The sequence below is a fragment of the Sminthopsis crassicaudata genome, chromosome 3, assembly GCF_048593235.1.
Source record: "Sminthopsis crassicaudata isolate SCR6 chromosome 3, ASM4859323v1, whole genome shotgun sequence".
Taxonomy (NCBI): Eukaryota; Metazoa; Chordata; class Mammalia; order Dasyuromorphia; family Dasyuridae; genus Sminthopsis; species Sminthopsis crassicaudata.
The window spans coordinates 588,647,436-588,670,901 of record NC_133619.1 but is presented as its reverse complement, the minus strand read 5'-3'; the positions used below and the strand labels follow the sequence as shown (position 1 = coordinate 588,670,901).

Below are 23,466 nucleotides of genomic sequence, written 5' to 3'. Positions count from 1 at the left end.
TTTTAAGGAATTAATTTTAAAAAGTAGATTATTTGTATAACTTTACACATGTACACAAAAATCGAACTGGATAAGTCTAGATTATTTAAAGAATTTAAAAAGGGGAAGGGGGCTCAGCAGAGAAAATTTCAGGGGAAAAAAAACCCTGACTTTTTTTGCTTTCACCTAAAGCAGAAGTGAAAAATATTTGGTTTAGAATGACTTACATACGAGCACTTTACCTTTAATATCTTATATCTATAGGGCTAAGTTTAAAACCATGTGATAAATCAAAGAGAAGATATAATAATTGACATTTATGTAGAAGCACAAAATTTGCAAAGCATTTTACATATTTTATTTATATTTCAGAACAATGGGAGCAAGTCCAGTGGATATTGTTCCTATTTTGCAGCATAATCCCTATTTTTTTTTTCCTAGCATAATCCCTTGCCCATAATGGGTGCTTACTGTTCATTGATTTTTGAGCCTCAATTTGTAAAATGTGTAAAATGACAATAATAGCCCCTACCTCCTAAGGTTGTTATGAAGATCAAATTAGATAACGTATGTATGAAAATCTTCAACAGCAAGATGCCTGAGGGAAAGGAATTTTTGTTTTTAATATCCTCTATCTAGTACAAGTACTTGGTATATTACTTCAAATTTAATAAAATTATTACTGAATTTTCATAATCACAGATAATATCAGAGAACCCAAGTCTCTTTTGATTTCCAAGTCTGGTGTTAAAATTCTTGTAGAAAGATTTTATATATATAATACAAATCCAGGTAAACAAAATCTCCTCTTTACAAGATATTGTAAAGGCAATAAAGTAGCATCTTAAGAGTAAAAATTGTAGTCAATGAATTTGAAGGCTTTTTCTTCCTCCCTCACAATCTTTTCTGAAAAAGAATGTTTTCTGCATTTGCTGGATGTTGTGGTGGGCACCATGCCCAGAAAAATGAAGCAATTTGGTTTTACTATAATGTTGGTTTCTTCTTGTTCAACTTTTTGCCTGTTTCTAAAACAGGCAAAGACTAAATTCAGAGCTCAGCAATTTGTAGCTCCATTTATGATAATTATCTAAACATTAAATCAAATTAATTTCTGATTGCTTGAACAAATCGAACTTTTAAAGTTAGATTTTCCAAATATGGTCATTTTAGAAACAAATCAAGTTGGACATAAATTTAATATTCTACACAAAGGGCCTTTTGATGAAGGTGGAAAAATAAAGTATCGCCCAGATTTCAACTTTCCCCCCAAAGTAAAATCTCCAAAAAGGTTATATTTACATTTAAAACAGTTTGGTAACAAATTGACACTTTTTTTACAAGTTTACACGGGCTTAAAGACCCTTCCCTTCACACACCCACACAAATTAAGCGATTACGATGTGTCAGGTACGCGGCAGAGCGCCAGAACACAAATAGAAGCAAAAAAGGAAACTCCCTGCTGTCAATGAGCAGGTAGGGTAAAAAATATCTCCGAGTTCCCTACGGATCGGGCAGTGCTAGGCCACACCGGCACGAACACAGCTATCTCAAAGAGGTAACTTTGAAGCACTTTACAATGGAAACAAAGAGGCGAGTAGTAGCAACAAGTATCATCTAGTATCACCATACACTTTATACACTTTTCCAAAACTACTCCAATGCGTTCGTTCTCTCGATAATCCTGACAATATGGTGAAATGGGCGAGGAACCCTTAAACTCCTCTGGGACACGGACACACACACACACACACACACACACACACACACACACACACACACACAAAGCCTAGTCAGAGAAGAGATTTCCTTCAGAAGACAAAGTGATGAATGATACAGCACGCCTCTCCCAGAGGTGACATGCTCCCGACACCGGCGCTGTCAGCACACGCACTTGCACGCACGCGCGCGCTCCCACGCCCACACCCTCGGACTACTCCACGGCTCCTGCGGGTGGGATGGAGAAGGGGAGAGGCGGACAGCTGCTTCAGAAGTGACCGCCAGCAGCGTGACACACACGCCCCGGACCCCGTGGAAACCGCCGGGAAAGGCGGCGAGCTCACGGTTGAGTGAAGGTTCCCACAGACCTCCCACGGGGAGCGCGCGGGGCTGGGGGGAGGGGAGATGGGCGGCGCACGGGAGGAAGCTCCCACTCACCTGCGGGACCGATTTCCATTCATGGAGCTGGGCAGGGCTGCTCTAAGAGAGATTGGGGCCGGGGCCGGCGAGACGGGAGACGAAATGAGAGGAGAAGCAGCAAGGTCCCCGCGCCAGGCTCCCGGGGCGGCGGCGGCTCCTCCTCTGGGGCCCCTTAGCCGAGATGGCAAACTGCCGGTCCGGCTCGGTACTCCTCGGCTCCGACAACTCGGGGCGGGACGGCCGCAGGCGCGTCAGCCACAAAGACACGAACTGGGCGGAGAGGCGGGGTGAGCCGCGAGCCGCGGTCCGGAACTGTCGTCGCGGCAGCCGCGGGCTCTCTGACTTGCTCAACTGCCACAGCCGCCGACTTCCCCGCCGGCGCCCCCCCGGAAGCCCTCCTACGTCACTTCCGTAACCAGTTCCAGCCTGCCGCCTCGGTTGCCTAGCCGCCGTTTACTCTGAATGAATACTTTATTCCGGCGCGCGCTCTAAGGCGCCGCGCCTGGGAGGGGAAAGAGGTTGGGATGCGAAGCTCCAGGAAAGCTGACTTCCTTGTGCCGGAGGCGGGCGGGAACTGAGGTGAAGCGCTTGGGGGGAGGGGGGGAGGGGGGGGAGGGGGGGAGGGACGGAGCGGACTGAATATGAGGGACACATGCGGAGGGGAGGGAGTGTGTCCTCTCCTCTCCGCCCCAGGAGACCTGCAAGCTAGGGACAAACCCCATCTGTCTCAGGTGTGCCAGAGATGCGGCCAATCGGGAGAAAGAAAATTCTAGGGGCGTGGTCTTCCTAGGGGGCCGAGCTCTCCCAATGTCTCCTATTGCTCCAGGCTGACTGAAGGGCGGGGGAGGGGGCGGGGAAACGTGGCTTTTACAGACAGCATCCCCGGATGGTTTCAGGATTGGCTGGTGGCCAAGTCTGTCACCTTTTCGCGCTTCGCTCATTGGACGCTCTGAGTCTTCCCCCCCCTACTGTTTATGCAGATATACTTCGGGATTGAATAGCAGGAACATTCTACCAACTGCTACAGACTGGCGGTTAACGCTTGCCCACCCACCGCCCCTGCGCTGGTTTTTGCCCACTCAGCAATTTATCCCAATCCTGAGCGCCATGACAGTTTGTATTCTGTCTTCTGGTGGGGACGGACATCAGCCCTGCCCCCATACGGGCGATCCGTCTAGGAGCATGATTAAGCGCTTATTATGTACCCGGCCCGGTGCCAAATCCTAGACTTTCTCAGGGCCTAGTTACCTTATGCATCCAGTGATTGTATGTAAACCATTTGAGAACAGGGGCTTTCCTTTTCCTTCTTGAATCCCTAGCGTTTGGTACATGATAGGCGCATAATAAATGCTTGTTGCATCAATATCAACACTGAGGCACCTTAGAACTCAATGAGATTATTTTACAGATGGCCTCTTCCCAATGTCAACTTTTTTCAGGTGCCTAGAATTGGGAGGAAGGGACACAGCAGCAGCTCCCTCAAACGCTCTTAAAAAGGGGGGGCAGCACTTTCAAGGAGAACTGCTACCTTAAAAGCCATTCTTGCAATGAAGGATGGACGCTGACCAACCACCCTTCCTATTCTCTTAGCCCCTTATCGTTGGTTCTTTGTCCCCACCCCCACATGCCAATTTCTTATTTTTCTTATATAAAATTCGTGGATTGAGCAATAAATTCTTGAAGGAATTTCAAAAATACACTCCTCCTTTGGCCAAAGCTGGTCCCCTGGGAAGCGAGAGTTAAGAAATAAAGCACCTGCTGATTGGAATTCTAGCCCAGGATAAGGACCACCTCCAGACTGTCCTCAGTCACCTTTTCTCTATTGTTACACTCCAACTATGGTATACTCAGTGTGTGGCTTTGCATCTCTTTCCCTAAATGATTTCCCATTCTCCGAGTCTGCCTCTCAGATTCTGTATAAGGGGAAAGTGGTGGATACGAGCTAGCTCCAAGAATGGAATCCCTGGATTCCAGGCATAGGGAGTTTCTGTCAGATAATCTATTTAATTCGACCTCTTTAGACTAAGATTGTGGTACTAACACCATTTAATGTTTAGGCTAGAGAGAACAGTATCTCTGTCCTCAGATTCCCGAAGGTCATGAGAAAGAGAAATTATTCTATCTGGGTTGAGGTGAAAGTTACAGGGAAGGAGTAATCAGCTCAAGATAAAGGAAATCCTAGAGTTAACAATTGGAGCTATTCAAAAAAGAAATGGACTTCTTTGGCAGATCACCGATGAGGTCTTCAAAACAGAAGCATAAAGACCTTTGATGCTTCACTGTGGCATGAAGGTGACCCTGAATTTTCAAAAGTGTTGCCAGCAGGATATAAACTCTTGAAGGTTCTGCCAAGCTTGAGAGGTTTCAAGGACAGGCCTAGTGATATACTTGTATGTCATTCAAAAACCAGTCTAGCTAAACTTGAAGTTCATGATTCAGTTATTGTAGTAGGGTTGACTATCTGGTGATGAATTGCATATACCACATATAACTATTAATTCATGAAACAGACCACTAAAATGAAGGAATTAGTGCATAGACGGAAAGAAGGTTCATGGCAATGAAATCATGAATTTTCTCTAGCATCTGGTCCAACAATCATTTATTGTGTGTCTACTATGTGCTAGGTCCTGGGGTTACAACAAAAAGAAAAGTAGTCCTCGGCCTCAATGAGCATACATTCTAATGGTACTGAAGTATCCAAGTTCCATAGACCTTATGGACTTCTTGAAATTGATTTTCCAATTGGCTTTTTAGCATACTTTAACTTTCTATAATAGAAATAAAAAAGTATAAAGTACTTTTCAAGGCATTTTTAAATGAAATTTTTAAAATGAAAAGCAAAAATGGAGGTGGTCAACTTTTTTCTAAACTATCTTGAGAACACATTTGCTTCCCCACCTAAACTTTGAAATTGGGGTAGACTGCTAGGCTAAAGGGAAGAAATTTAGAAGGGAGAGCAGGTGGGAAGGAAATTCAAATTGTTTTGCTTGGTCTCAGGAGACAGAACTAGAACAAATGTATAAAGGCAGCTTTTGACGTGGCAAAAGGAAAAAAATTCCAATACTTAAGATTTACCCATACTAGGTTCCTCTTTTGAGAGCTTTAAGTGAAAGCTGTATAACTATTTATGGAGATACTGTAAGAGATAATCCTTAATCCAATGTGGGTTAAACTTGGCGGTTCCTTCCAATTTTGGGATTGTGTGATTATGACTAGAGAAATAAGCTATACCTGCCCAGTCTTATTCCCAGCCTAATAGCAGCAGCTGTCTGCTTATAAGAGCTCTGTTGTCCTTTACATTGGCATATATTAACCCCAGAGAGGAACACTACAGAACATTGAACAGAAGTCATAGCAAAATGGGGAACAGACTGAGTGCCCTATGAAAACTGAAGCATCTCAGCTTCCACCAAGATGCCCTCTATGCCCAGGAAAAATGAGAAGGGCATAGCCAGATAGCTATAGCTATCAGTTTTATATAGACATATCAAAGTGCCTTCTCATCACTCTCACCTTCCAATCCCCCAAGAGTCAGGATCTGCCCCTTTCAACCACTATATGGGGACTAAAATTGGATCTGGAGTAGACTCATTCCTCTTCCCTGGGTGCAACTGTTGATGCTTGTCTTGAATGAAAAAGCATTTATTAAGCTCCTAATATGTGCTACACACTATACTAGGACCTGGAAATATGGGATAGAATTCTTAATATCCCTTCCTGAAGTAGGTTTAAAAAAAAAAAAAAAAAGCTCTTTGCACAGTATTTCTCCAAGATCTGGCTGGGGCCCTCTACCCTACTCCTACTTCCCAGAAATCTTATAAAATATGGTATATTTCTGCTTGGGAGAGAGGTTAGGAGCTGATCAGGAAGTCAAGGTGGGGCCCAAAGGCTGCTGCTCCCTTCTATCTCATACCTAGTATTTCTGTAGCACTGCTGGCAGAGGAAGCTTTGCAGCGGCCCCTGTAGCAGCAAACTAGGGAGAGCAGGACATAATGTTCCTTGAGTGTAAACCACAGCAGCCTGTGGAAAGGGAACATCCAAGGAAAGGGAGGGGCTGGGGTGGAGAGGGAAAGCTGTGCCTTGGCTTGGCTGCAGGCCTTAGACAAGGCAGTTCTTACGCGTTACCCAAAGGGCTCTTCAGTCAGACACAGCAAGCCTTGATTTTTCCTTCCAGAAGTGGCATCTTTGAAAGAGGGCTCTAGCCAGGTTTGGCCCATCATCTATACCAATCATCCTTTCTCAGTTCAGAGAAGCATATATATGCCACATTTGCTGCCTAGCAGCCAAAAAAGAAAAGAAACTGGTAAAGTTGCTGCACCATTCCCCATAAACAGATTAATGTCTGTGCCAGGGTCTTATTTGGTCACTGGAAGGATGGTCTGATCTAAGAGCAAGAGACTTAGGTTCTTCTGGCTCTGCCCCTACATATCCTCCCATTACATCTTAGCTAAGTGTCACAAATTTCTTGGGCATTCTAATGTGTTAGCCCTATATCCTCATAGGAACCTAATTTCATCTTCTACTTTGCCTCTATACTGGTTTCCAGCACCAGTTTATTGGGAATTGCTGGAATCCCCTCTTATTTTACCCTCCCCACCCCACACACCTGCAAGATATAAGAGACGGGATAATTTGTTGACAGAAATGCTGGATACATGTATCCAGCCCAAGATGGGCAGAGAGACAGCACAACCTATGCAGAGAAAGAATATGGAGTGGCTGAGACAAGCCTGAGCCTGGGATCTTTGGCTCTGGGCCCAGGTGGAATACAGCCTTGGCCTGGAACTTAACACATGCTTGGCCAGCTCCAGATCCCCACACTCCCAAAGATGTGTATTCTCAGGGGAGCAGAGAGACTTCTACAACCTCAGTTGTTTCTTAGAGTCCAAATACAGCAGCAAATTATCCTGGTCATCTCCCCATTCCACACCTAGTCATTTTGTGTCCCTTGGGATAGAATAAGCCCATTGCTAGCATTTGTATTATAACTTATTTTTCAAATTTTCCTTTCAGTTGGGAAAAATTCATTCCAGGTTCCAATTTGCTCTACAGTATCAACCATAGCCAGCCCCCTCCCATCCATCCCTCCTTCCTCACCAAAAAGTTACTTGGATTTGGCTGTTAATATTAAAAGGTTTTTTCCCAGTGGAATCTAGCCAGGTATGTGGCCATAGGCAGTTGCAGCACTTGTGTCCAGGATATCTGGAAAAATCCCAACACCTAATTCTTATTGGAAGGCTGGGCCTGGACATGTGACCCCTCTCTTCCCAAACTGAAGGCTCTAATTCCTCACATCCTGCTTAAGGATCTCACTGAGATGACCATGGCATTGTACCAAGGACCAGGCTAGTCAGCTTAGTCCAAAGGGGGTCAAATACTGGCTTTCTTGGAAGGAAAGGGTGTTTAATATGACTTTATAGAGTTAAATATTTGGTGAACGATTTACAGTAGCCATGTGACCTAGTCAACTGTTGGACCATTTTTATTTTATTTTATTTGGGGAAAGGATATGATGAAGGATGCTGGCGGTCTATCCTTACCTAATAAGGAAGTGGTTTTACCTTAGGAAAGAAAGTAGTGTTGTCACATAATCACTCTCATTTTTAGAGAGGTTTCCTCACAACAGCCCTGTGAGGTAGGTAGTGCAGGTAGTAATGTGTTTACTTTACAGGGGAAAAAACTGAGGCCCAGAAGTTTAAGCCCTTGTCTACCCAGGAAGTGCTAAGTTTGGACAGAAAACCCAGTGCATTTTCCACTCCACTGATAGGACCACAGTCTCTCCCAAACCAAATGGCATGCCCACCCTAGTCCCTCTTCTAAGAAGTGAAAAGAAAAGCTAGTTTTTACTTCTATGTCTGAAGTATCTCCTGGAGGAGGGGTGACAAGAGGTTAAGAAAACACTTTGGAAGTGCAGATCTTATTTAGAGGTGGTTCTGATGTTCTAAATGAAAGGACCTATTAAGGAGGGCCTAAGAAACATTTTATATAGTTTATTCCAATTTTAGACAGGTGGAATGAAGAGGCAAATAGGAAAAGAGAAAATCTACTTCCCTGTTATTATTTAGTGGAAAAGTTCAGTAACAGTAAGCAAATGTCAATTTTTTTTTGAGACTTTCCCAGGCACAGGCAAGTCTCCCATGCTGAGAATAAGTCCAGGTGTGGCTCAGTATGCTGTAGTCTTGTCCTCTTGTAAAAGACCACTCAAAGGACCCAAGTGAGATTCAGGGCCAGCCTATTCCAGGGAGGCACCCTCCAGAGCCCCAGGAATATTGGGCTGAACCAGTAGGACAGACCAACAGATGGTTCTGATTCAATGTGTATATAGTAGTCTGTCTCCATACCTTCTTTTGTTGGAGTAGCAGACTCTTAAGATCTGAAGTGTTTCTACATTGAATGATCTCTTCACACACACTTCTAACCCCAAAATCTCTAATGCTAGAAATCCTATCCATTCTTCAAGATCTAGTTTAAATGCCATGTGCTCTGAGATGCTTTCTCTTAAGTATTTGTGCCACTCTTATATTCTAACCTAGGAATTACTTGTGTTTATGGAGCTGCTTTGAGTTACAAAGTGCTTTCACTCATGAGCTCATCTGATCTTCACATCAAAGCCCTGTGAGGTAGTAGAGGAAATATTTTCCATTTCACAAGTGAATTAACTTAGCCTATAAAGTCAGAACTTGAACCCAGGAATTCTGACACTAAACCAGGTACATGATATAACATCTAGCCGTATTTCCCTCTTTATGGACCTTGACTTTTGCACAAAGCACTTAATGTTTACTGAATTGAAGACAAGGCCTGTGATTGCCTTAGTTTGGGACAGAAGCCAATATAGAGTGATCCTGATTGATTAGGCCCAAAGACAATGACAAAATCAGAGACTTCCAGAGACCCAGAAGTTTTGGAAAGCCTTCATACTCTCCTATAGTGGAAGTACCATTCAATGAATTCTGAAGCATCCTCAATGGATTGGCAATTAAATATGAAATACCAGCCCTCTAGCCCTCTAGGAGATACTTCAACAAAATAAAGAGGGACAGAGACCTAGGACCTCTGGGGACACGTAAAGGTTTGATGTGAGTTCCTTTGTATGGAGCTACCTATATGAGAAAGGCAGAAACTAAAGAAAGCCAAGGCTCTCGGAGCCTCCCTTAGGAATGGCAGTGCCTCATTCTCAAGACTAAGCACCAGAACCCAAGAAGTCACTTGTCATAAGCAAGGAAGTCACATTATAAGGTGATCTAGATTGTTTAATTCATTTTCCCCTTAAAAGCAATAGTGGTTCTACTCTTAAAGTATTCTCTTTATTGTTTTGGCCTAAAATCAACGTAATTGCTCTTGGCAGCTTTTTTCATATGTCCCCTCTTCCCTGGCCAAAAAAAGAAGAAAAATGATGCTGCACTTTTAAAACATAAGCCATTGTTATCTTTATAAAACACAATATCATGCGGCTGTTTGTTTCAGAAATAAATGTCCGTTACAACCGCTTGGGCAGTTTCACAAATGGACCATCCAGCATACAGTCAGAAGCAGGACACTAACACAGGTCAAAGAGAAAACCAAAAGCAAACAAGGACTCTGGGTGTGGGGCCCCAAGGCCAGCTCCGCCCTCACTGGGCTCAGGGAGGTGTGAAAGTTTAGAAACTGAACTGAGACTAAACCCCAGGAGTGCTCCAAACCCTCTGTCCACCATACCTCTGCTAAGTGCAACAACACCACGTACACAAAACAATGTCCTCCAGCGTTTTCTTATTGCTGTTCAGCCATTGGACTGTCATTAGACTCAACAGATTCTCTTTATTTGCACAAAATTTTGAAGATAAATTTTCAAAAGGGAGATGAACCCTGCCCCTTTTTAGTGCTTCTTCACAAGCCTTGAGTGCTCCAGTAATGTGTCCCCAACCTCCCTCTCCCTCTGCAGCAGACTGAAGCTCAGAGTTTGAAGAGAGTGGAATGGCTGTAGAATACCATTTTGGGTCCTGCATCAGCCCAGGGAGAAGGCAAGTCCTTAAAAATTGAAGAGATTAAAAGATAAGAGCACCTCCCCAGCTGAGGGCCAAACAGAGCAGAGAGGATGCAAAATGCCTTGGGTGCCCTTCACAGACTTGGCACATCCACTTGATGTCCAAGCTTTTGGGAGAAGAGGGTAACCAAGTATTCATCCTGGCACAAATACCAAGTTAATAAATAAAGCACAACTACCCTTGGATGCTATTTCCAAAGCCCCCTTTTTTTGCTACATGGAGGTAGCTCTCCCCACATTCGATTGCCAAATGGCCTGCCCTGCCAGGTCCCAGCTCCAGAAAAAGCCTCCAACAGTTTTGTACATAACGATTCACCCAGGCAAGGAGAAAAAGGATTTCCCAAGCTGCCTGTCCTGCCTAGATTTCATCCCCACCACCAGCACTGCTTCTCTGGACCTAGGGGGTCCTGTGGCATTGATCCTAGGTTAAAGGGGATGCCCGACTGGCATGTCAAGCAAGAATCAATTCAATCCAACCTGAACAGCCTTTGTGGTACTCAGGAATATTCCTTCCCATTTCTCTGTTTAGCCACTGTCTTGATACCTCAACACTATTCCAAACTGTGGAAGGGATGGATCTTTCATCCAGTCTGACCCCATGCACCCATGAAGGAACAGAAGGCAAGAAGAATTAGTTTGCTCTACTCCCCTAGCCCACCCAGCCTAGAATATTTGGCCACCTAAGGCATTGAATTCCAGGCCTCCTCAAAGGAGGCTACTCAGAGATGTGGCCCAGAAAGAGAGGCGGCTGCTGGGTAACTAGGACCAGAAGCATACAGGGTGCTCAGTATTACAGCAGGAATAGCACCTTGTGGTGGTTAGGGATGGGCCTAAGAAGCAAAGCCTCCTGTAGTTACCCCAGCTTGGCATGCCTGTTGATTCTGCATCAGCTGAGGCCTTGGGACAGACATAGTGAGAGGCTCACATAGACACTCATGCAGCACCAGATGCCAGATGGGCACTACATTATGAATCAGACCTATAGAAAAAAAAGGAATTCCAGGTGCTCAGAAGCAAAGGAGTAATGGTTTCACAATAGGCTTAACCATTGACACTGGGGCTCTGCAGAGGCTTGATCTCAAAAAGGCATAGAAGCAGAATGGGGGTACTGAGAAAAGTGGGGGAAGCAACAGACAGTTAAGAGGTTGGCCGGGGCACTCTGGGTGCCCCCAATATCTGGACAAGCAATCCCACAGAGCTGAGAGCTTGATGCCAGGACCACCTTCTCATCCTGCACACGGCACCTCACACACAAGTGCAAATTCTAAGGTCAAGTTTATATTTCAAGTCTCAAAGGCTTAAAAAAAAAAATCACAAGAGCAACAAAGCTATTTGTTTTTGTGTTGGTTTTTTTGTTTGTTTTTACCAATGCCCAAGCTGCTCCTCGCACTTTCATTTATTTATTTTACAAATGGCATATGTAATGCCAACATTTCTAAAAAAGCAATTCAGACCCCAGCTCAAAATTCAACAGGAGGGAGGCAGAGAGAGAAAAGGAGGAACACAAACCGGACCCTGTGGCTGCCACCTGCCACGGGCATGGATAAAAATGCTGGTGAATGATTGTACCCTCCCAGGAAAACTGCCCTGAACCCCAAGCCCAAGACACATGCGGAGAAAACATGCAAAGCCACTGGTCCTGGGGGAGCTTCAAAAGGCTGGAGCCCCACCCAGAGGTATGAATGGACACAAACTAGAGGCAGGGATATGGAAATGGACAGAGGCGGGCAGAGTGTTGACATCACAATATAGGCACTTGTGTAAGGAATGTAGGCTCCTAAGTGAGCTCACCCCCTCCCAGAGCCCCTCCCCACCCTGCCACTCACAGCTAGGGGAGAGCCGCTGGCTTTCCCAGTCATCCAACCATGGACGGCAGGGTAGGCGATACTACTGGCTAGGAAGGAAGGGAAGGAAGGAAGGAATGGAAGGAATTACCAAACTGTCCCAATGCCCTATTCCACAGCTATTGTTTGTGCTAAATTTTGCTGATATCTTTGAACAATATGGTCAACAAAAATAGAGATTGGGGTAGATTATTTTGCATAGCAAATCATGGTCTGGCAACTCTTCTGCTGGGAAGGGGGAAGAGCCATTTCCACACCTGCCCACCTTTCCTTGAACAGATAAGGATAGAGACTTGGTTTCAAGCCAGCCTCTAGTCCTGTGTCCGCTTTAGCAGCCACTAGGCCTGACGGCCAAGGCTTCCCACATGGGCTTCATCTAAAGGTGTGGCCCTCAAGGTCAGTGGTTGCAAAACAACCAAGCTAAAGCCCAGTAGAAGAGATGACAGACTAGGCTGCCTCATGTCTAATCCCTTAAAGCGCAAAGAGAAATTCCCACTATGAGCTGAGGTTCCTTGTCCTCACCAGCTGGGCATAAACAAATAAGCAGTCCCTATACTTACCCATGTCAGAGGAAGGGGCCTAACCCTGGGCACCCAGAGGCCTAAAGACAGTCTGGGGCTCTTGTTCTCCCCCAAGTGACCAACTATACCCCCCGCCCCGCACCCTGCCCTAATCAGACCCCTTCACTGACTGCAGAAAGAGGGAAGCCTATATGCACACATGCATACACGTCCCCATCTGCCCCTTGCAAGCAGAACAAAAAAGTATTTTGTGTAAACAGCAGCGAAAGCAAGCAGCAGAAGCTATCAAAAAGTGTGTTATAGGCCATGCTGGAGTCGGAAAGCCTGAGATCCGACTAAGAATAGCTGAGACAACAGGATCCTCTTGGGAAGGGGCGCAAGGGAATGGTGGATAATGCACAGAGTGGGGGAGGGAACCAAGAAATAAGAGGGCTCCAACCTCACCCCCTGCCAACTGGGCAGAAACAATGATCCAGGTGCACAACCCTTCTATGGACAGACGGACGGACGGCTCAGTATGTCTGGGATGTAAACTCAGAGGACGTGAGAGTCACCTGCAAGTTTTGGCAACAGACTCAAGATACTGTATAAAAATAACATTTAGTTTTCTCTTTTTTTTCTTCTTTTAGACCTAAGTATCTTTTGTTCTAAGATAGCCCAGCAAAGAAATGTTGAAACACGGGAGACTCAACTGTCGTGGAGGAAAGGATGCCATTGAAATAACGCTCTGGGAATCTGGGGACAGAAGGGTGAGAGTGAGGGGAGGGCAAGGGTCAGTTATCTCAGCAGCTAAGAAACTTGTCATGTTTGAAAGTGCAAATGTCTTCAATGGATTTTAACCATCTTGAGGTTGTGATCTCAAAGCAATGGGTTCACTCTGTGAATGTCATAGTCAATTCCTTCTGATGCAGACAGCTGGCAGCGTCACCTACAGGAGGCCTCTGAGACTTGGGGTGTTTCTCCCCTTCTTCCCATATTTCCCTTCTCCCCCTCCCACACACAAAAAAAAAAGGTACAAAAAGGTTGCAGTTCTGCAGCATTACAGTGAAGGCACTGGTCACCCACCAGTGGGGCAGAAGGAAGACAGGGCTGTGTCAATTCAAACTAAGTGCCATAGTGCCTTACATCTGATGGGGAAGGGGAGAGAGGAAGGTGCCACGGAAGGTGTGCCGCAGAGGGGAGGGGTGACAGCTGGGGGAGGAGCAACCAAAACTACTGGTGGTAGAATTTCCCTACAAACTGGATTTCAAACCCATTAAAACCTCTACTATCCTAAAATATTGGTTTGGGATTTTTTTTTTCTTAAATGAATCTATACCTTTTCGATTAAGGCTCCTAAAAATCCTTCCCTCTTCCTCCTCCCACCCTCTTTTCCAAGCCAACATTTTTCCCTCTAAAAGAAGTGAACCCAAACCTACCAGCTTCTGTCCCTCGGGCCGCAGCTGTAGAGCAGACCTTATGGAGCCCTCCCAGTCACAAGTCTTTAGTATTGCATTTTAAAATGGGCACCTGTGAGCGACGATGCTGCCTCTCTCTTGGTCCACTGGGGTCGGGTCAGATGTGGCAGAGCAAGGGAAGAGTCAGGGGCCTCTGGCTGGTGGTCCCTCTTTGCCAGCCCTGCCCCCCATCCCCCACCCCCTAGTGATGCAGCTTCTGCTCTGCAGTGGGGAAACAAGCTTTCCTTTCCCCCAACCCCCCTCCCCCCAGCCTGCCCCCATTCCCCTCCCACTCCCCTGGACTCCTCTTCCTTGGGATTCCTTCCATCTGTATGGCTCCTTGGGCTCTGAAAGCTTTCTTCTTTCCAGTGAGGTAACAGCGTTCTGCCTTTCAAGCAAAGTACATGGTGCGCAAAGTGTCCTGGTGAACCTGCACAGCCTTGGCCAGGGCCTGGGGATCCCGCCCATTGCTCTGTCCCGATATGTGGCTCCCCTCGCCACTAGAAAAAGGGAGAAAGATAAGCATCCACCCATGGATAGTTACTGGAAATGCTGGGAACACTGTTCTCCTATGCCCCATGCATCCCTTCCTCCTGATTTCTAAGACTACAATCAAAAAAAGAGTTATGGGCACAAAGCTTTGTATTGGAGAGATACTCTCCTTACTTCTCTTCCCTCCCATCCTAGTGCTTTCCCCAGGAGTAGAGGGCAACGGCCCAGAACAAATGATTGATAGGAGTGAATCAGAACACTACTGGCCTGGGACAACAGTGTATCTAGTTTCTAAGTCCAGTGTTACTTCCTGTCTGACTTTAGGCAAGTCAATACCTCTTTCTGGGCTTGTTTCCTGTTCAAAAGGAGTTAAGGATTAAACTAGATTGTCCTTTCCAGTTGTACTAGTGTGCAAACTTGCGAAGCCCTCTCTCCTTGCTGACATTCTCATCCATACTACTGCCTACCCTTCAAAAGGCATTTTGCCAAGTTCCCAAACCTGCCCCTTTGTCACTGAGTCAATTCTACTTGCCAGCAATGGACCTCACCTGTCATGCTCTTTGTCCACCAAGTGATAGCGTGCCCGGAAAGCCACAAGGCGAGCATAGTAGGCAGGTGCTGGGATGGAGACAGAGCGTGTACAGCGCACATAAGTGTGACATAGCTGGTAGGTCAAGATCTGCAGCTCATCTGCTGTGAAACGGTTGTCATCCCAGAGGACGTAGTAATGGGATGGTCGGCTTGTGCCCTATGGAGATGAAGGAATGAGGAGGTCTATGTATCAAATGGCCCCTGGGAGTAAGGTGGGGGGCACAGGGAATTAGAAAAGGGCAATCAAAAAAGGCTTCTAAGGATTATCCAGGATGAGCTGGCAAACACATATTACAAACAAGCCTGCCCAGGGATTAAAATCAATCACTTCTAATTCCCACTATATTCAAATTCATATTAAATCTATAATTAATGGCATAAAACTAAGTTGTCCACAAATCTAAAATAGGATAGTCACACAAATGAATACTAATCAATGAATCATCATCATAATCATCACCCCCCCCCCAATTACTACCACCAACAATCTGAAGTCCCCAAGGATCAACCTCATTACCTGGATGCCCGCATGGCTACACAGGTAGAAGTCAAATTCAAATGGATGAGTAATGTTAGTGTCCACAGTGGTGCCTGCTGGGATATTTCCACTCTTCCCAATCTGCATGGAGGAAAACACAAATAAAATCTTGGAATTTGAACCTGATCCTTCATCTGTTTCAGATGGATCCTATATGGTCCTGAAGTAGGCCAAGGTAGTCCTGTAGAAAGCTTTTGGTGCTTTGGAACCTTGGGCCAAGTCTGGAAAGCTAATGCAAAGAACTTTGAAGGGCAACGGCTGGACACTAAGAAAAACGGTATATGGAGGGGAATAGAGGGCTAAAAGAATGTCTGATTTTTATCTCTAAGGTTGAATTATCACAAGATTTCACTCCTATACTATTCCAAACTTTTCATCAGGCAGGCAGGTGGGCAAACGGTTTCGTGCCACACCAAGGAAAGAGATAAACCTGGGCAGGGGCTATGTGCATCTTACTCTTTCATTCTTGTCGGCACAGAAAAGGCGAGTGTGGTGGCGCTTCTGGACCACGATATAAGTGATCCCTGGTTGATAGTCCTTCTCCAGCTTTATGCAGGCATCGCGGATGGCCAGCAGCTCATAGTGGAGGATCTGGAGCAGCAGAATTAGAGAATGTCTTCACTGCTATTAACCTTGGGACCCATGTATTGGGTTCTGGTGGCACAGTGGATAGAGTGCAAGACTTGAAGTAAGGCTGACTTCTAATCCCCTCTTAGTCACTTAATGTGTATTAGTTAATATACATGACATCAATGTCAATTTCCTTATCTGTAAAAATGGAGATAATAATGGCACCTCCCTCCCAGAGCATCTGTGAGGATCAGATGAGATCCTTCAGCACTTCAAAAATCTTGGAGAGCTTGGCTCTTATTAACTATATGTATAACAATATGGGTAGATGATCAGAAAATCATTATTTAATATTCAATATGCATTACCCTCTTCTCAAGGTCTAATGCAAAGAAAAAACAAATACAATATTTGGCTAAGCCACAGTCCCTGTTCTTACAGAATTAAAATATCTCATGAGGGAATGGCATTTTTACTATACATTACTCTTGAAGTTCAAGAGGAAGAAAGTTTATTACAGGCCAGGGAAGCAGAGAAAGAAGAAACATTTGGTGAATGAAGCAGGTGGTATTGGAGAGGGAAGGCACAAGGAACAGGGTTAACAGCTAAGACACAGAAAGAAAACAGGTATGAGTTTGGGAGAGAGAGAGAAGACCAACTTGGCTGCAGCTCAGGGGTATCATTTGGTAAAGCTGGGGAGAGACAGAGAGACACAGAGAGTTGGTTCAGGTTGTGGAAGATCTTGAATGTCAAACAAAGAAAAGCTAAATTTGATTCAAGAGCTGAGAGGGTGTGAGCAGCTCATATTTTTTGTGACATGATCACATCTATGCATAGCAATTTATTCCAGCAGTAGAGCAAAAGATGGATTCAAGGAGAGAGAAGAGATGCAAAAAGATGTTAGGAGGCAAAGACAGTAAATACAAATAAGTGATAATCACCAATTTGGTGACTATCTATCCCAATAGACGATTGTGACAATGGCCAACAGAGAAGATGAAATGGATGTCAGAAATGTTGAAATCAACAAGCTTATGAAGTGATTAGACATAAGTTGAGGAAGAGGAAAGGGTCCAAGTATACACCAAGGTTACAGACTTGAAGAGCAAATAAAAGTCTAAAACAGACAAAAAAGAGTGAGGTCAAGGGGGAAAAATGTTTGGGAGTGAAAATAATCAGCATAATTTCAAAGATGTTCACAAAGGTACAACCAAATAGATTCCCTCATAGGCCTCTACAAGATGTGGGTCTGGAGTACAGGAAGATGTGACTTAGAGACAGAGATTTCAGAATCCTCCTGACAGATGTGGTAACAAACTATGGAAATGGATGAAATCCGAAGGGAAAGAGTAGGAAGAGAAAAAAAAGGGCCAGCACACACCTTTGAGAAACATTCATAAAAAAGGATGAGGAGGAACATAGAAGCCAACAATGGAGATTGAAAAAAAGTTAAAGAAAGAAACCAAGCAAATATGTGTGGTGTCTCAAGGATCAGGATAAAAGAGAAGTTGCAAAACAATCAAAGCAAATGAAGACTAAGAAAAAGTCCATTAAGTTTGGACAATTAGGAGTTTGCTGACCCATGAGCAAGCAGATTCAATAGTGTGAGGGGAATAGAAGCCAGTTTATAAGGAACTGAGGAGAGGATGGTGAATGAGTAAGCAGGCATTTCAGCAGATCACTTTTTTATCAAGATCAGTATTGAAAGAGAATAAATGTGAAAACAAAATCTACCACGTATGAAAGCATGGTAGATGAGTCAAAGGAAGGATTTTTGAAGACTGAGAAGAGCTGCCTAATTTTTTTTTTTTTTGGCACATGGTAAAAAGCCAAATAAAGAGGGAAAATTGAAGATATGAGAGGAAAATGGGATGACTATCAGTCTAGATTGCTAGAAGAAATAAGATAAAAGGATGCAGGTAGATCAAATAGCATGAACAACATGCAAGGATTTCGCTACTTCTATGACCACAGGAAAGCGAAAGGAAGATCCAACCACTGTGGAGAGAAATTTTGAATTATGCCCAAAGATCTATAAAACTTTGCATACTACTTTGACTTGGCAATATCACTTCCAGGTCTATATCTTAAAGAGAATGGAAAAAAAGGGAAAAGATCTATATGTACAAAAATATAAAAGCCCTTTTTGTTATAGCAAAGAATTAGAATCTGAGAGGATGCCCAGCATTTGGGGAAATGGTCTATGATTGTAATGGAATGCTATTATATTGATGAGCAGGATATTTTCAGAAAAACTAGAAAGACTTACATGAACAGATGCAAAGTGAAGTGAAAAGAACCAGAAAAACATTGGATACAGAAACAGCAATACTAAACAATGATCAACTGTGAATGACTTAGCTATTCTCATCGATTCAACGATCTAAGACAATTCTGAAGAACTTATGATGAAAAATCCCCAGAGAAAGAACTGATAAAGTCTGAATATAGATTGAAGGTTTTTTTAACTTTATTTTTCTTGATCTTTTTTTGTCTGTTTTTTTTATAACATGACTAATATGGAAATGTTTTGCATGAATGTACATGTCTAACCTTTATCAAATTTCTTGCTTTCTCAATGAATGTTGGGAAGGAGGAGGAGAGGAAAAGAGGAGAGAATTTGGAATTTTAAATTACAAAAAATGATGGTTAAAAGTTGTTTTTACATATAATTGGAAAAAAATTAAATATATTTTCCTTAAGGAAAAAAAGAAAGAGAAAGAATGATGCTAAGGGGAGGAAGGGTGGCCCAAAAAGGAAAAGTGAGGGAATTAATTTTAAATCTTTTCAGCTATTCAAGAGACTAAGCCATTTATTTACTGCAAGCATGAAACATGATGAATAGAATTAAAGGGGATGAAGAGTGAAGAAAAATTTTTCAACAGAAAAAGTGGGGAATGAGGTAAGAAGGTTATAAGGAAAGAGAAGATTGTTGAATAGCTGTGAGAACTCAACTGAGATAGTATGTCAAATTCATAGAATGAAATTAGCTTGATTTTGTAATTTTTACTGCTATATTATTACTATGTTATTGGATGGACTAGGAAGGAGTCTGGAATTGGAAGAACAGATAGATGGAATCAGTCTAGATAGACAAATTAGCAAGGGTAGGGGAACTGCTAAACTTTAATAAAAATTTTTTTTGCTTTTTTTTTTTTTTTCTGAGACAATTGGGATTAAATTACTTGCCCAGGGTGACACTAGTAGGAGGTGTTAAGTGATTGAAGCCACATTTGAACTCAGATCCTCCTGACATCACCTAGCTGCCTCTAAAAGAAATTTTTAAAAGCTTAGGACCACAGAATCTGGGACTTATATTCACAGATTTATGTGCTATACAATTCTTTAAAATGCAAGTTCAATCATGTAATCTTATTCTCTAGTATTATCTGGTATTAATTTCCCCTTGGAAAAAGTCTAGAAAATGTATCAGTACCCTAGAATGTATAGATAAGGGGACTTATAGATAAGAAAATGGATCAAAAGGGACTCAGAGTAATTTCTCAGATGCGGAAATTATCTTGGAAAAGAAAAGGACTTAGAAGGACATGAGAAACTGATCAATGCTGTTGGTCAATCACGACTTTAAAAGAATGATGGTCAGTAATTAAAACTATGGAAAAGAGTGTTGATCAACAATTAGAATTATGGGAAAATGTAATTTTCTAATGCTGCCTTAGAAGATAATGGTTCTTTCTAAGAAATAAGATAGTAAATAACAAGCTGATGATTGATATGGCTAAGACACCAACATTTTCCAATTAAAAAATCAAATTTTCAATTGAACTGAAAAAAAAAAAAGATGATGATTCCCCATCAACAGGTCTTCATACTGGAGTTCTGATGATCCCTTGTGTGGGACATTTTAATTTTATTTTTAATTATTTTTTTGATGGATCCAGTACTTAGCACATTGTCTGGCACATAGTAGGCACTTAACAAAGACCCAAAGGATATACTCCTAATAAGTACAGACTAGATGATCTTTGTGGAGACTTTCCAACTATGAAACTGTGACTTTCTTTATAAGCATTAGAAAACCACTGAAGGCATTTGAAGAAAGAATTGATGAGATCAGTATTATGTATTAAGAATACAATCTGGCCATATCTCTCAAATGGATTAGAAGGAAAAAGGCCCAGAGTGAGGCATTGGCTGGGGAAAAAAGGACACAGATGTAAGACATCTTAAAAGAAAAAATCTACTAAGGCCTAAGCAGAAAACACGTAAGCACCCCTTCCCCAATTTGGAATGATACACTAAAAATCACTAAGCTTTGATTTTGATGCAACAATATTACTATTCTTTAAATGTATCCCTAACACAAGGCTCTACCTCTTGGCTTGGCACTACATGCCAATCATATTCCTGTAGACTGGAATGGAGAAATTTAAACACTTGGATTTTTTCTCTGTTATTGTAAATTGTCTCCATTGATCTTAACCTATGGCTCACTTTCCTCACCTACAAAGTAGAGACTGGGGGAAAAGATAGAATGAACTATTAAGCCAATTCTTTCTTCGTACTTCATTTCCTCTCAAACCTATTCTAATGTGGATATTGTACCCTAAAATATTTGCCCCCATCCCTCACCTGTGGGAGTTGACCTTCAGGGACACCATCCCGGTAGAAGATAATACGGGTAGGTTTAAATCGGGTAGATTTGTAGAACTGTATGAGCAGCTCCCGAACCATGTAAGACAGATCTTCAATGATTTCCTGTCTGGGTCGTTGGACTCGAACTGTTGCACAGTAACGACTTGGGTGAGCATCCATGCTGCCAACCACCTGAGAGAAGGTGACCAGGGAGAAGGAGAGAGCATAGCTTAGTCCCATTCTGCTCTTCAACTCTGTGTCAAGACTTAAGAGCTTTTGGGAACATGCTTTCAAAGCACAGTATATGGAATGGCCTCTTCTTATCTGGAACAGGTCACTGACAGCTTACAATTCGACTTCTGAATATGGGCTGGGCTTTCCACAGGCATCAAAAAAGCTGCTGGTTCATCCAGTTACCTTGTGCTAAGATGGAGTCTGATATGACAAAAGGGAGCATGTGCGATGGGAACAGGGAGAGTGCTCTGTGTAAAAACCATTATCCTGAAGAAATCATAGAAAGGACCCATATATAGGTATACCGAAAGAGGTCTCTGCTAAAGGTACCTACCACGGTGGACAAGAGGAAAGGACTGGAGATGGAGAAAGCTGGGAAAGTTAGAAGTGAAGCTTTGCTCCTTCCCTTCCTTGTACAGGAAACACCATATTCAGAGCAAGAGAACATCAGTTCAGAGGGTCTCAGAAAACTTTCTTTCCCTCAAAGAGGCAAAGAGTTATGGGGGAATGGAGGGTTAGGACTAAGGCTTAATGTTGGAAATAGACCAAAATACTCCATGGCCTTAAGGAGAGAACTTGAGAGTCTCTCTGATTTTTCAGAAAACTAGTCGTAAACTGGAAAGTAAGAAGAGACCTTATATGGAAGCATCACTATCCTAATCTAGTGCTTTTCTAGATAAGAGGGGAGATACATCACCCAAGAAGAGAGACTTCCTGAGACACCTACCTCTGCCAGGAATGACTTTCTCATCCCTCACTCCCTGTTGAGGACAAGTCAGGCTAGTGTTTGGAACAAATGCACCACCTGCTGGCTGCTTCCAAAGCAGGGGGGATTTATTCTCTCTAATCCCTAGCAGACTGGATCTAACCTACCTGGCTCCCTTTCCAAGGATACAGGAAAGGAGGCACCATGTACCATGGAGTATGAGTGGATAAAGAGTTTGTATGAGCACTTGCATGATTTTGTTTGTGTGAAGGGATTACCTACCTCCAATAATGACCTTCCCCTAAAGGGGGTAGAATGTCAGATGGTTAAGAATTGGCAGAAGAAGGAAATACATTAACAGCAGGTATGGGGGAAAGGATTAAAGAGGTTGAATAGGATAGGAGATGTCTCAGTGATGTTGGGGGTATATTGTATACCTGTGGTGGGGAGGAGGAGGGAGACTGCACATAAGAAAACTAAGATAAGGAAGAGTCACTCACAGCTGTGATAGAGGGCTTTTTCCCATCCCCGGCTGGAGGATGTGTGACATCTGCTCCCAGGAATATGACAGGCTGCTGAAAGACAGCTGAGCTAAGGAAGAAAAATATAGAAGTCAGGAGTATAACTGTTTCATTCCCATTCCCCAGCCTGTCCATGGTCCAAGTTGAGTTCATCTCTCCCATGCCTCCCACTTCCTCTCATACCGCTGATGAGGGACTAGGATGTTGTTGATTCCCCCAAGCTTGACGTTGATTTTGAGACAGAGATTGGACAGAGTCTGGGGAGATGTCTTCACCACATTCTTGACTTGCACGCACTGTGTGGCCATGCCTAACAGCGTGTCCCCTACTCGCTTTACCTCCGCTGAGGGCCAAGGAGAGAGAGAAACAGGGGAGGGGAGAAAAGAGGCTGTGAGCTCAAGTCCCCACCTAGAAGGCAAGATACCTACATTCCAGTTGCTGGCATGACCCTTCTATGAAGCAGTGGTGTGAAAGTAGGACCGCTGCAAAGTACTGCTCCTCTCAGCAAAATACCTCAATTTCCCTACCAGTGAAAAAGGCAGTCAACAAAGGGATATGTATCTAGTTCCTGAGAAGACAGCTTTCACATATACAGCTTCTTCCACTATTTAACCAAGTGCTTCCCACCCCTTGACTTAAGTTTCCTTGCTAAATGAGAGAGTTAGAGTAGGTAATCTCTAAGGTCCCTGCCAGTTCTGAAGATTTCACTCTACAAATCTAAGTTTTTCTTGGGTCCTTTCCTTACATGCCAAAAAGGACATGACTGTAGCCTGTCTTCTAAACACCTCCTGAGGAACTTCAACCCAGATTGGTATTATCTCCTGTAGTCTAGGTAAAGAAATGAAAGTAGAGAAGGGAATAGAGGATAAGTCAAATCCTAACCAGGAATTGCTAATGGAAGAGAAAGATCAACCTTTCTGAGAGCAAGAGATTGAAATGTCTTGAGTACAAGGTCTCTACAAACCCTAGGTTCAACCTGTCCCTGTAAAAAAGAGGCATGTTTGTTGGCTATTTCATTATTAAAAGGTCAAATACAGATAAATCATATTAACCAATGAAAATCAACTATCTTTTCTGTAAAATAGGGATATTTATACTCCTACCTCAAAGGGCTAAGGAAGCATTTTATTAGCCTTAAGGGTCTGTACAAACAGAACCATAATTATAAAGCTATACAATAAAAACATAATTAAGATTTCAATAGGCAGGGAATAGGAATGGGGCTTTATCTAAGGAGGAAGGAATCCTTCTCCATTGTTTCAGGTAGAACAAG

General features: G+C 43.4%; 2 protein-coding genes across 6 annotated transcripts in view; both read right to left on the bottom strand.

Moving 5' to 3' along the window:
* LOC141563691 (protein argonaute-3) overlaps positions 1-2,511 on the bottom strand; it is a 90,697-nt gene extending 88,186 nt beyond the window's left edge. For 2 of the 5 annotated variants that reach the window (XM_074305116.1, XM_074305114.1), the window contains exon 1: positions 512-1,848. Coding sequence is in view for 2 of the 5 variants with exons in the window: in XM_074305112.1 (XP_074161213.1) it covers positions 2,134-2,152 (19 nt within the window). In the remaining 3 variants the exon portion in view is untranslated. Of the gene's footprint in view, positions 1-511; positions 1,849-2,113 lie in introns of those variants that run through there. The other 3 variants (XM_074305115.1, XM_074305112.1, XM_074305113.1) reach the window with 3 other exon arrangements.
* A 7,390-nt stretch (positions 2,512-9,901) lies between these two features.
* Positions 9,902-23,466, bottom strand: part of LOC141563692 (protein argonaute-1-like) — a 34,421-nt gene continuing 20,856 nt past the window's right edge. The window contains 7 exon segments of the mRNA XM_074305118.1: positions 9,902-14,445; positions 14,986-15,185; positions 15,546-15,647; positions 16,023-16,157; positions 20,730-20,924; positions 22,173-22,263; positions 22,377-22,536. Of these exon segments, the coding sequence (XP_074161219.1) occupies positions 14,337-14,445; positions 14,986-15,185; positions 15,546-15,647; positions 16,023-16,157; positions 20,730-20,924; positions 22,173-22,263; positions 22,377-22,536 (992 nt within the window). The 3' untranslated portion in view covers positions 9,902-14,336.